The sequence below is a fragment of the Triticum urartu genome, chromosome 7A, assembly GCF_056163025.1.
Source record: "Triticum urartu cultivar PI428250 chromosome 7A, HENAU_Tu73, whole genome shotgun sequence".
Classification (NCBI taxonomy): domain Eukaryota; kingdom Viridiplantae; phylum Streptophyta; class Magnoliopsida; order Poales; family Poaceae; genus Triticum; species Triticum urartu.
Genome location: NC_141879.1, coordinates 351,902,999 through 351,915,986, shown reverse-complemented (window position 1 = coordinate 351,915,986; position 12,988 = coordinate 351,902,999). Strand labels below are relative to the sequence as shown.

The 12,988-nt window shown below is 45.7% G+C and overlaps 1 protein-coding gene across 1 annotated transcript in view; it reads right to left on the bottom strand.

Annotated features, from left to right (window-relative positions):
* The window catches only part of LOC147959573 (uncharacterized), a 53,945-nt gene extending 43,372 nt beyond the window's left edge, over positions 1 to 10,573 (bottom strand). Inside the window, exons 1-2 of the mRNA XM_087532747.1 lie at positions 10,184 to 10,573; positions 9,214 to 10,027 (exon numbers count right to left, since the gene is read on the bottom strand). Of these exons, the coding sequence (XP_087388873.1) occupies positions 9,214 to 10,027; positions 10,184 to 10,573 (1,204 nt within the window). The remainder of the gene's footprint in view (positions 1 to 9,213; positions 10,028 to 10,183) is intronic.
* Positions 10,574 to 12,988: the final 2,415 nt, after the last annotated feature.

Here is a 12,988-nt window from a genome sequence, read left to right as displayed (position 1 = left end):
TTCCACTTTTATATTATTTTTGGGACTAACTTATTGACCGGAGGCCCAGCCCAGAATTGCTGTTTTTTGCCTATTTTAGTGTTTTGGAGACACAGAATATCTAACGGAGTCCAAACGGAATAAAATCTTCGGGAACGTGATCTTCTCACCAAACGTGATCCAGGAGACTTGGACCCTACACCAAGGAACAAAAGAGGCGGTCATGAGGGTGGGGGGCGCCCCCTAGGGCGCGCCCCCTGCCTCGTGGGCCCCTTAGTGCTCCACCGACGTACTCCTTCCTCCTATATATACCTACGTACCCCCAAACGACCAGAATAGGAGCCAAAAACCTAATTCCACTACCGCAACTTTCTGTGTCCACGAGATCCCATCTTGGGGCCTGTTCCAGAGCTCCGCCGGAAGAGGGCCGTCATCACGGAGGGCTTCTACATCATCATAGCCCCTCCGATGAAGTGTGAGTAATTTACCTCAGACCTTCGGGTCCATAGTTAGTAGCTAGATGGCTTATTCTCTCTCTTTGAATCTCAATACAACGTTCTCCCCCTCTCTTGTGGAGATCTATTCGATGTAATCTTCTTTTTGTGGTGTGTTTGTTGAGACCGATGAATTGTGGGTTTATGATCAAGTCTATCTATGAATAATCTTTGAATCTTCTCTGAATTCTTTTATGTATGATTGGTTATCTATGCAAGTCTCTTCAAATTATCCGTTTGGTTTGGCCAACTAGATTGGTAGTTCTTGCCATGGGAGAAGTGCTTAGCTTTGGGTTCGATCTTGCGGTGTCCTTTCCCAGTGACAGAAGGGGCAGCAAGGCACGTATTGTATCGTTGCCATCGAGGATAACAAGATGGGGTTTATTTCATATTGCATGAATTTATCTCTCTACATCATGTCATCTTGCTTAAGGCGTTACTCTGTTTTTAACTTAATACTCTAGATGCATGCTGGATAGCGGTCGATGAGTGGAGTAATAGTAGTAGATGCAGAATCGTTTCGGTCTACTTGTCACGGACGTGATGCCTATATACATGATCATGCCTAGATATTCTCATAACTATGCTCAATTCTGTCAATTGCTCAACAGTAATTTGTTCACCCACCGTAGAATACTTATGCTCTTGAGAGAAGCCACTAGTGAAACCTATTGCCCCTGGGTCTATTCTCATCATATCAATCTCCATTACTTTAATCTTGCTTCGCCTTTTACTTTGCTTTTACTTTTTACTTTGCATTTTTATACCAAAAATACCAAAAATATTATATCTATCAGATCTCACTCTCGTAAGTGACCGTGAAGGGATTGACAACCCCTAATCGCGTTGGTTGCGAGTAGGTATCGTTTTGTGCAGGTACGAGGGACTTGAGCGTGGGCTCCTACTGGATTGATACCTTGGTTCTCAAAAACTGAGGGAAATACTTACGCTACTCTGCTGCATCATCCCTTCCTCGTCGGGGAAAACCAACGCAAGCTCAAGATGTAGCAGTGAACTGCACCAAAAGGTCCCATGAGTTGAATCATCCATGTTGGTGACTGGTGTCATCCCTTCTACGATGGCGTTGACTGCAGATATGGTTCCCATCACGAGGTATGTTCCTTTTTGTTCTGACCATTTGCCAAAGATCCTACATTTGATCCTGCTCTTGTGCTACTATTTTGACACTGCCATGATAAAGCAGTAATGTTATTATTTTGCACCTTAATCTAGTGGGACTATTAATTTGAGGCAATGTTTTGGCACCGCTATTGCCACTGTTTTATTATATTTCGAAAGAGGGGGTTCCCTCTGATTTCATTAAAGAAACCCAACCATAGAGAACCATTATCCGACAACATCTCTGTGTAAACGGGAAGTTATGCAACTACTACTAGAACGGACTGAGTACTAGCAGGAGACAAGTTCATCACATAAGATAGGCAGGTAGGGGGACGTAGCACCAGCTCGACTAAGTTTGGATTACAACCCAAATGCTACCACAGAAACATCAGGGGGAAGATAGGTACTGAAAGAGCCAGCTTCAGCATCCCACTCTAAGCACCCCCGGCCTTCATCCTTGCGACGCACGGTACACCTCGTTGGCCACCTGCTTGACCCTACTATCACTGATAAAATGAAGTAATAATACAATTCAAATAGAGCGAGTGTCCTCTCTATCATTTCATGTCCAATGTAGATAAAGAAAGTGCTTCTCTTTGTTAATGTATGTTTCATCAACTAGTTCCATTGTTAATGTTTAAGCATTTCTGCAAACCGGGGTGCTTAATTTTAGTTGATCTGCACAAAAATAGAGATTTTAATCTCTCAAGGCCCCTCCTTGTACTGCCGCTGTACACTGATGTTCATCACTGGCAGAAGGTGTATCGGGGAAACTTGGGACGATTTCCAGTATGAGGCGTGGCATGCTGTATGAGGCGTCGTAGGGCCCATCTCGCCCTCGCAGCATGGCATACTATGATACTATCACAATATTTTCTTCTATTTATTTTGTGTGTTTCATCAACTAGTGCCACTATAATATCATCCCGCTTTTTCATTATCTGTGCAAACAGGGTTATTCAGCTGCATTTTGGTGGAACTACACAAATGTACGGATGGAACCGGCATATATGTAGAGTGCGAGGTGTGCCAAGTAAAAATTACCGACACCAACCATGCTCCATGCATGCATTGGCATCCACCACCACCAGTGGGATGCGTGGCGCTCTCTTTGGACGGATCTTTCTCGGCAGAAAATCCTCTAACCAAATACTAGTAGCTTATATTGTCAGTTTTCTAGGGAGTACTCTTTTCTGAAAGAAGCACCAATCTATTTTTCTTTATTTGTACACAGTGTCACAACTTTGACCCAAAGGTCTAGAGCTATTTAAGGGTGATTGGCCTAGTACTCGGAGACTGATTGTATGCATGATTTTCACTAGCTGTCACACTGATTGTAAGCATGAGCAGGTGGAAGATTAGGTTAGTGCGAAGCTTACCTTAAACCCTACCGCCGCCGTTGAAATGAGGCGAGCATCAAGGGAACCGTGGAGAATGGCGGGGAAGCGACGTCATGCCATCCGGCCTCCTCTTGCGGTGGGAGAACGAATACTCCTGTGGCTCCGGCTGGCACTGCACCCTCACGAACGGCACACCGTACTCAATCGATTCGTTATCCTCTAGGTGCTCGACCATCGACCTGTACGCCCACCACCTCCGCCTGGATTTCGCCTCAGGCGAATCTGTCTGCTCCATCGCCCAGAGGAGGTACTCGATGAACTCGAAGGACTGCGGCGTGACTGCCGCCGAGGAGTACATGTACATCGCCGCCGTCTCGCTCTTTCGCATACATTGCCACATGGCCCTCATCGTCCTTGAAATCTCCCACTCATTGTCAAACCAAGTAAGGATCTCCTTCAACCTGGCTAACTTTTCCTGGTCGCCGCTGGTGATCTGCCTGATTCGTTGTAGCATCCTCTCCATAAATGTCCTTCTGAGTGGTCCGGTGCTAGGTTTGGAAGATGGGAGGAGAGATAGTGGTCTTGCAATAGAGAAGAGAGAGAGGCGAGACGGTGGTTTTGGAATGGAAATGATGGAGAGGAGAGGAGGTGGTTTTGCAATCGAGAAGAGGGAGAGGCGACACGGTGGTTTTGGAATGGAGATGATGGAGAGGATAGGAGGTGGTTTTGCAATGGAGAAGAGGGAGAGGCGAGACGATGGTTTTTGAATGGAGATGTTGGAGAAGAGAGGAGGTGGTTTTGCAATGGAGAAGAGGGAGAGGAGCGTGCGGCAGCGATTTAGGATTGGACAAGAGGGCCGGCGCGATGTGACTGGATCAAAATCAAAATCAATTACCCTTCAATTACGAAAGAGACCCCACATTAACTAGTCTCCCTTTTATTCTGGGTCATAATTGACCATGATTTTCGCAAATAAAATATATGTTATACGTTGCAAAAATAATATAATTTGAAAGTACATTCAGATATGAACCAAACGATACAATTTTTAGTGACATGCATTCACATTTTGCTTGTCAAATACACTACGTGGTCAAACTTTGACCCAAAATACGCAAAACAAAAAATACTTCCAAGACCAGCGTCGCTCTTCCACTCTTCTCCTCTTAAACCACCGCCCCTCCTCTCGTGTTCCAATCTACATCCAGCGCCGCTCCTCTCCTCTTCCATTTCAAAACCACCGCCCCTCCTCTCTTGTTCCAATCCAAAACTAGTGTCGCTCCTCTCCCGCTCTAATCCAAAACCAGCGCTGCTCCTCTCCTCTTCCATTCAAAAACTACCGCCGGTGAGTGAAGGTGCTGTGGAGAAGTAGATTGATGGAGGATTACAACCGATACGTGAGGATCGCAGACGGCGACCCTGTGAAGCTAGCTAGGATGTTGGAGATACACTCTTAGTTTGACAACAAGGACGAACTAGCGGCGATGGCGACATCCATGGCCAAATATGTGCAACAGAGTGAAAAGGCGGCGATACTCCCGGAGGGAGTCGTGCGGGACTACATAGAGCTGCTCCTATGGGCCATGGAGCAAACAGATTCACCGAATCCGATCGTGAGGGAGCGGTGGTGGGAGTATCGATCCCAGATGGAGCAACCACTAGAGATTGAAGGATCGAGCATCTACAGGGTGCCGTTTGTGAGGGTGTCGTGCCAGAGCAAGCCGGTGGAGTCTTCATCGACCAAACCCAACTGCAAAAGGAGAAAAACAGTTGGCCCGACGATGCTTCCCCGCCGTCCTCTCCCTCGCCGTTCACATTGTCTCACGGGGCGGCTCTCTGCTGCCGAGGAATAGGAGGGACTGCCCCCCAGCCCAATAGTCGGGCAGGTTGTGAATTGTCAGGAGGAGCTTAGGGTTGTTAGTATTCGCAGGTTGTGAATTATGATTTTTGTTGTGTATTTTGAGAGTACTTTCAGATATGAATGTCTTTTGAATTTCAGATTTGCAGTATTGGCATATGAAGTATTTTATGAATTCTAGATATCTATTTTTAGCACTTAAAAAATGTAGTTTCATAGGAGTATAAAAGTGCAGACAATGTGATTCTCAGAGAAGAAGCTACAAGTTTCAGTTTCAGATAAGAAACTCCAAGTTTAGTTTCAGATAAGAAACTGCACTTTCAGTGGCATAGCATTTATATGAACACGGCCTTTTCAAACAGTGTTAACATCATTTTGGAAGTTTTATTCATGGTCGAAACTGGAACTACCACCAGTTAAGATCATGCTGATCAACATTCATGCATAGCACATCTTCATATGATGCACAGTCAAAAAGATATGCTATTTTCAAAATGCCCACGCAATGTCGAGTGTGCGAAAAACAGAGAAAACGAGGGACGAAGTTTTGGCAAGTGTTGGACGTGGTGTGCGTAGATGAAAATTGGGATCCACATGTCAATAAAGGCAGAGGCAAAAATTTTGGAGATATTTTCTCTGCACAGGTGGAATCGAACCCGGGCGAAACAACTGTCGGGTATTGTCACTCGGACACTAGGCTAGTTCAGTTGTTTCGTTACTAATAAGACACTTCCTCAGGTGGTCGGATCTCCTCCTGCGCCTTTGTGCGCTCGCCGCGACGCCGCTGTCTGTCATTGTGAACATGTTGAACAAACGATAGGAATTTGGAGAGGGCTGTACGTGGAGAGGCGGATAGTCGGGACCCACCAGGTCTATGGCCGTACGCAAGCAAGTGCCTCATCGAAAAAATACTTCCTCCTAATGCTACACTGATGTTGGGGCCCACGGGTTTGTCAACATAGTTACATTTTTAGGTGCTTCAACGTAGTTACTATAGGAGATAAATTCACAATGAAGCCGGGGAGCTGGCAGGTATCATTTATTATCACTGGGGCAACAAGTATCAGCTGGGTTTTTGATGTAGGGTAGAACCCTAGTGGCCTGATCTTTCACGAAAGGAGCGGATCCCATGAAGAACGCGAAGAACACAAGGTGGGAAATGAGGGGAAAATCACGAGGGGAACACAAGAGAACACTCAAACCAACAAGAATGATCACACATGCGCTAGATCCATGAACACAAAGGGAGATACAAGATCCAAAGTCAACAATGGACGATACAAGAGGTAACCGGTTCTTCTCCGTGAGGAGGTCTTGAATCCACGGGGGGATCTTCCCTTAGAAAGGGGGCTTGAATCCAAGGGGATCTTCTCCGAAGAGGCCGCAGTCTCTCGCACGGAGGAGATCTGATATGGATTAGCGTAGCTCTATCTCTCAAATGAGCTAAACCAACGCTAACCCTAACTAGGAGGAGGTGGCGGAGTATATATAGTGCTAGCCCACGAAGGGGTAAGTGAGAGGGGGGATACATGGGCCCTTGGCCCGAGTCTTTGCACGCAGGCAGGCCGGAAGTTCCGGGTGGGGCCGGAAGTTCCGGGCTCTGGAAGTTCTGGGCAGGTTCCGACTGGGTTTCGGGCTATCCAGAGAGTTGGCGTGCTCGGGGCTGGTCTGGACTCCGGGGCCGGAGGTTCCGGGAAGGTCGAAAGGTCCGGGGGCCGGAAGTTCCGGGCAGAGGCCGGAAGTTTCGGGCTTTCCAGAAGCTTGTCCTTGCTTCTTGTTCCTTCTCCTCTTCCATGCTTGGCCTTGGTCCTTGGATCCTCCATGGTCGTCTCGGTTGTACCTGAGTATATGCAAGGTCCATGCATGAGGTAGTAGCCATGTCTCATATGTGGAAAGTGACGGTTCGAAGAGGAGTGATTTCACCTTATGTCCAATGGTGTATGGTTGAGGTCTCATCGTATGTCCTCTTGGGGCTTGGGGAGTAGTCGAAGTGTACATGGGGATGATCGTAGGATGCTCCGCATCATCTCCCCTCCCTTGGGAAAGATCTAACCTCGGATCGTGATCCTCATCACCATGGAAACGGTTGTTGTGGATGGACTTGTAGTTGGACGGAGTTGAAAACATTGCGCAATCCAAGTACTCCAAGGTGTCGCCGGAGTGGTATACATGCAAAAAGAGCAAACACAAACGACACTCGGAAATACAATGGTTAGAGCACACAAAGTGTCCATCATGTAAGAATGAGTCCGTGCAACAAGATTGTTCGTGACAAAGCACATGAAGCTTATCAAGATGATCTAGAATGATATGCAAAGCATTCATGGGAGAAAATGCAATCAATGTGCACACAAATGTGTTGTGAATATGATCAATGCAACCACGGTGCAAAATGATGTCATAGAGAGACGGTGTATCAAAAGCATGAACATGGTAATTGGTGCTCAATGTGACTATGTGATCATGCAATTGATGGTGGGCAATATGATCATGATGTATGAATATGCCATCAAGAAAGATCACAACAAATTTTCTAAGGAAATGCACACGCTCATATATCATGGATGACATGGACATAGATGCAACAAGGCAATCATAATGTGAGTCAATCCATGCATAAGATGCAAATTTGTTATGGGTGGTTTTGTACCATAGCTCAATGTTGTGGTAGAAGTGGTGGTCCGATGGTGAATCCACTAAGTCCGAGCTCTCCTCAACTTGAAGGTCCATAGAGCCAATATCCCATGTCGCTCCTCCATTCATGAGATGTATCATGTAGACAACAAGAAGGAAACAACAATGAAAGAGTGACCCATCCAATATGCATATTTGAGGATGGCTCAAAGGTAAGGAGTTCACCTTTAGGACATTCTCGCAAATGTTGGTGTTGCACATCGTGTATGCCTTCACATGACCAAATTGTCTCATGACGGTATCGCCTTGTGAATCCTTCAAAATGAAAGAACATGACAAACACTCGGAAAAACAAATGAGGTTATCAGAGATGCAAAACCTATCATTCATGTGGTAAAATACCCAACAAGTGGATGCATCATGCTCATCATAAGAAAGGACAAGGGAGCATTTCATAGTATGGAGGCATATGATGTGAGAACAACCAAATAGAATAGGCGCAATCAAGCAAGCATGCATCACAAGTAAAGTGTCCAAGTCTCCAAGATCAATAATCCTAGATGCAACAATTGGAGGCAAGCGACAATGAACAAAATATATCATGTGAGAGGCACGAGCATATATGTCATCAACCCAAGAAAGCGAGTAAGAGTTGAACATGGGTGATGCGACAAAGCAAGAAATCATGGTGATCAAGTCAAGCAAGCTAGTAGTGCGAAGATGCAACATACTAGAAGGAATCATGGCAAGCATGTCATGGGTGCAAATAGTGTCCATGAATAATTCACATGACATAGCACAAGCATGAATGCAAGATATGAGCAAAATAGCATCAATAGCATGAGGCACATGATAAACATGGCAATAGCAACAAGGATCTCCACCAAGCATGAAAATACACATAGGAGTAGCATAATGATGAATCATGGGTAGATGCAAGCAAGGGTCACAATTGCATGGCAAAGGTATAGAAGCAAGCATAGCATGCAAAGTGAACACAGTAAAATGAGCAAGAAGCGAGAAGCGGTATATAGCCCATAGCCGTGTGAGAGCCAAGTGAAAGAGATACGCGTAGTCGTTGCGCGAAGAGAGTGGTGGAAAGGATAGTTCACGGGATCCCAAGTCATCTTTGCTCTCAAGAGCTCGTTTCGTCAACTCTTGGGATTGAGAGGTTGATGAGTATACGTGAGTACCTACACAAAACAAAGACAAAGGGAAAATTGTGTGTGCGTGGTAGATGTACACATCATCCATCATGATGCGCACATGCAAGTGTTTGTTAGCACAAAATAGGCAATGCTCAAATAAACGAGATGCGTGATATAGAAACATGTCATCCATCATAATAGGTTTGTTGTTATGTATAGAATAATGGAGGCTCAAATTGTGTAACGCATCATGGGATATATGTAGAGCATTGTTATTCATGGAATGCATATGGTGCAAGCAGTTATGGGAATCATGCAATGTATGGAATGCATCAAAATCTCCTAATATGTATGAGGAAACTATGGGGGTCTCCTCATAAGCATTAATGGAAATATCACTTGGAGAATATTGACAACATTCAAAACAATGCATATTTGGAACAATGTGATCATGGCATGGCATAGTAGATGAATTGCACAAATCATGTAAAGGAAGCATGGAAATATCATACATGAAAAACAAAAGCCAATGACCATCATCTCGTCATCTATGACATAAGTGCAAATGGGATTTATGTTAATGGGGCATGCATAGCTACTATGTTTAGATTGAAATGATGCAATATGGTAGATCTCACTCATAGCATATGACAAGTTCAATGGATTGTCAAACATGATGTGACCAATAGAATTTTCACATGATATCCTATGGAGCATGGCATCACAACTAGGCAAATCAACATGCTCGTCATCATATTTATCATAAATAGGTAAGTTATGACATGAAGAAGTGGCACTAGCATGAAGCATGGGTATAGGTGTGTCAACATCATGCAAGCAATCATTCGAAAAATAGTCCATTAGTGGGACAAGAGAAGCACCATCACCTATGTTACCTTTGGAGCATCGCTCATGTGTTGTAGGTGAGGTGTCGAGGACCAAGTCGTGGTCATCTTCATCGTGATGGAACCATGTGGGGGGTGTAGCATCGTACACCATGGCCATCATCATCTCCATTGGAGGTATGTACTTGTCGAGGGTAGGTGTGTCGTCATGCAGGAGACCTAGAACCAAAGAAGAAAACACACTAGGAGTACAGGTTAAGTCGTTAGAAATCAAAGTGGCCTCACGTGCCGTGTCAACTACCTCACTCACTAAGTGTTGTGGCTCACTCACTCCCTCTCGGATGCTCTCACTCATATGGTTGGTGGAGTCACTCAAATGGCTCTCAACCTCACATAGGATGTGTGGCATGCTCTCAAGTGTGGGGCTAGTGGTGGTCACACTCATCCTCTCATAGGAAATGCTCTCAATGTCACATGTGGTGGAGTCACTCATGTCACTCATGTGGTGGTGGCTCTCCTCACATGGCGATTGGGGCATCTCGTCACATGTCGTTGTCGGAGAGATGTTGGTGCAAATGTCTCCATGCTCAATCATGTCGTGGTCGTGGTCGTAGCCGTGGATGAAGGCCGAAGATGGCACATCATCACTCTCCTCGAAGACCAAAGATAAGGTCTCATGAGCGGTCTCGTAGCTTGACTCGGAATATGAGTCCAATATGGGCGCCGTCTTCATGTTGTTGAAGAGATTCGTGCGCGTCATCATGGTCGAAGGGGATGGCCCTTGCTCAACCTTCTTGTCGCCGTCTTGTTGTTGGAGGCCCATATGATGTGGCACCTCGTAGCTTGTCTCCATGACCGAAGGAAAATTCCCATGCTCGGCCATCTTCCTTGAGGGGCTTCCGAAGATGGAAGTGTCGCCCTCACTTGTAGGTTGTCGCCTTGGACTTGATGAAGTCAATGTAGGCGTACTCGTGGGAAGTAGGCGAAGATGCCGTACGTCCAAAGGAGAAGATGCCTTGATAGCACTTGGCGAAGATGCCGAAGTGGTTCTTGTAGCCGTATCTCCATCTTGGTGGTGCTTGTCTCGCGGTCTTCTCTTATGCTCATGAAGCTTGGACTTGGCATGAAGTAGGGCTTGTTGGGACTTGTGCATTTGTGCTTGTTGAGCATCTTCATGTTGATGATGTCGTTGTCGTGCTTGAGCTCGTAGTAGATGTCGTTCATCGTCGTTGTGCACATGATGCTTGGAGGTGACATGTGGACGACTTGCGCTTGTGTCGCTTGGGCGCTCCGAAGATGATTGACTTGCTCGTCGCCGCCTTGAGGATGATGAAGGGGTAGAACGTTTGGCCAACAAAGTCCGAATCTCCTCCATCCTTTCATCTTGCTCCTCTTTGTGCGCGGAAAGCTTGTTGTTGATGTAGTCCTGTTTCCTCGCTTCGGAGTGGCGAATGTCGATGGAGAGGTTCTCGATGCGCTCTCGCAATATTGATTGTGCGCCTTTCATTTGTCGTTCTAGATCGAAGATTGAAGCTTTGGTGATGTAGTTGTTCACGCCGTCGTTGTTGTCGAAGACCGGAGATGAAATGCCTTGCCTATCCATCACTCCAAGAGAATAATGTGAGTGGTAGAAAGAGAAGAACGAATACCAAATGTACCTTGACCGAAGTTGAAAGTGGATCAATGATCACTCCAATGTGGACAAGGAAATAGCACAATTGGTATCAATTCTTGTCGGTTTCTCACACCTACACAAATAAGGCTTATGGTGGAGCTCGGTGAGGATAGTGGCACAAAATTTTTTACGCAAAATGTTAGCAAGAGTCAATAATGTTGAAAGAGATTCACAAATTCGCAAGTGTAACAAGTAGACCAATAGAAATATGTGGCACACGGAAACACACACACGGATAGATAAATGGGGTCGTGCAACCAAGGAATGAGCTCAAAATGTGGAATCCATGGAAAATGCTCTTGTTGCACAACTCTAGAGAGACGCTAGAACGATTGCTCAATAGGCGGATACGACACTTGTGCACAACCTATAGGAGACAAAAATGCAACGACTTCTATCCCAAGTATGCTATGTATATATGGTTCCCGGTGTTATGATCCAAGATGATCTTATATGACAATGTGGTATGATGCTATGGCACTTGCTTACAAGCTCTTTGTTCACTCTTTTTCTTTGCTTAAAAGCTTTATTCTCTTTTTTTGTATGGCCACTTTTGCACAATGCACAAACCAAGATAGCTATTGTGTATATGCGGGAACAAACTTGAGGCACACGAGATGATATGATAACAAGATGGTACCTATTGTATGGTATGTATGCAACGGGAGGTGTAGCTCGATGATCACTAATGTGCACAAGTAACGTTGCCGGCAATACTCAAATGGCTAGTCTCAATAGGCAAGTGATGCAAAATGGGCTAGGGGTTATCAATGCAATGGCAAGGAAATATACAATGGAGGGATACCACGATACCAAGATGATATGAAGGTTACCGTCCGTATCGATGATGAGTGGCGGTGATCTTGATGGAGATACCAAGATGATGTAAACTCGTCCCTAAGTAGCCGAAACACCTTAGGAAACGGAAAAACCGTGAACTCAAAATCTCAAATGTCAAAATGGTGGTAGTGGGATGCGGTGGTGGTGTTGCGGAAGCTCAATGGGATTGCGGCAATGCAATGATGGGTTATGCGAGTAGGCAATGTGGAAATGGAGGGTTATTGGGTTATGTGAGTCGGAGTTGGAAGCACGGTCCCTAAGTAGCCGAAACACCTTAGGAGACACAACTCACAACACAAACAAAATTGGGTTAGGTAGGGGTGGCGGGAATGTATAGTGGTCAAGCCTATGTGGAAGTAGTGGTGATGGTCGATGAAGAAGCGATCGTCCCTAAGTAGCCTAGACACCTTAGCAGACTCAAATCACTCCTCAAGCAACCACTAATGCGATGGGGAACAAAATTGGTTAGGTTGCGGAGGTCTGCGGTGGTGTAGCGGATGATGTGGTGGAAGCCCTTGGCAAAGATGCCAAAATGCAAAAAATTTGATGGTGTAAAAAGGTGGTGAAACCAAGGTGAGGTCCTCGGGCACGTCGATAGCTTCAAAACAAGCCAAAGAACACTCAAATCGAAGTTCGGAGTGAAAAGTTGTGATGAAAACGGTGAAGAAGGCTGATGCTGAAATTCTTTGTAATGTTTCGGGTTAGGCCGGAAGTTCCGGGCCTAGGGCCGGAAGTTCCAGGGGGTGGCCGGAAGTTCCGGGGGTCGCGGAAAAACTGCGGGGAGTCTGGGGATTTTTGGGGTAAACTTTCTGCTTAGCCCAGAAGTTCCGGGGCTGGGATGGAAGTTCCGGGGGAGTCCGGAAGTTCCGGGGGTCGTGGAATTTCTTCCGGGACGAACCCTAAATTCCAGATCTGAGAATGGGGGCGGAAAAACTTGATTTCCAAGGTCAAAATTGGGACGTTTTCGTGTATGGAAAGTGGGGAAACTTGGGGAGATGCTAGATCCACTTGAAACCAAGCAAATCCATGGATCAAAATCAACAAAACATCATC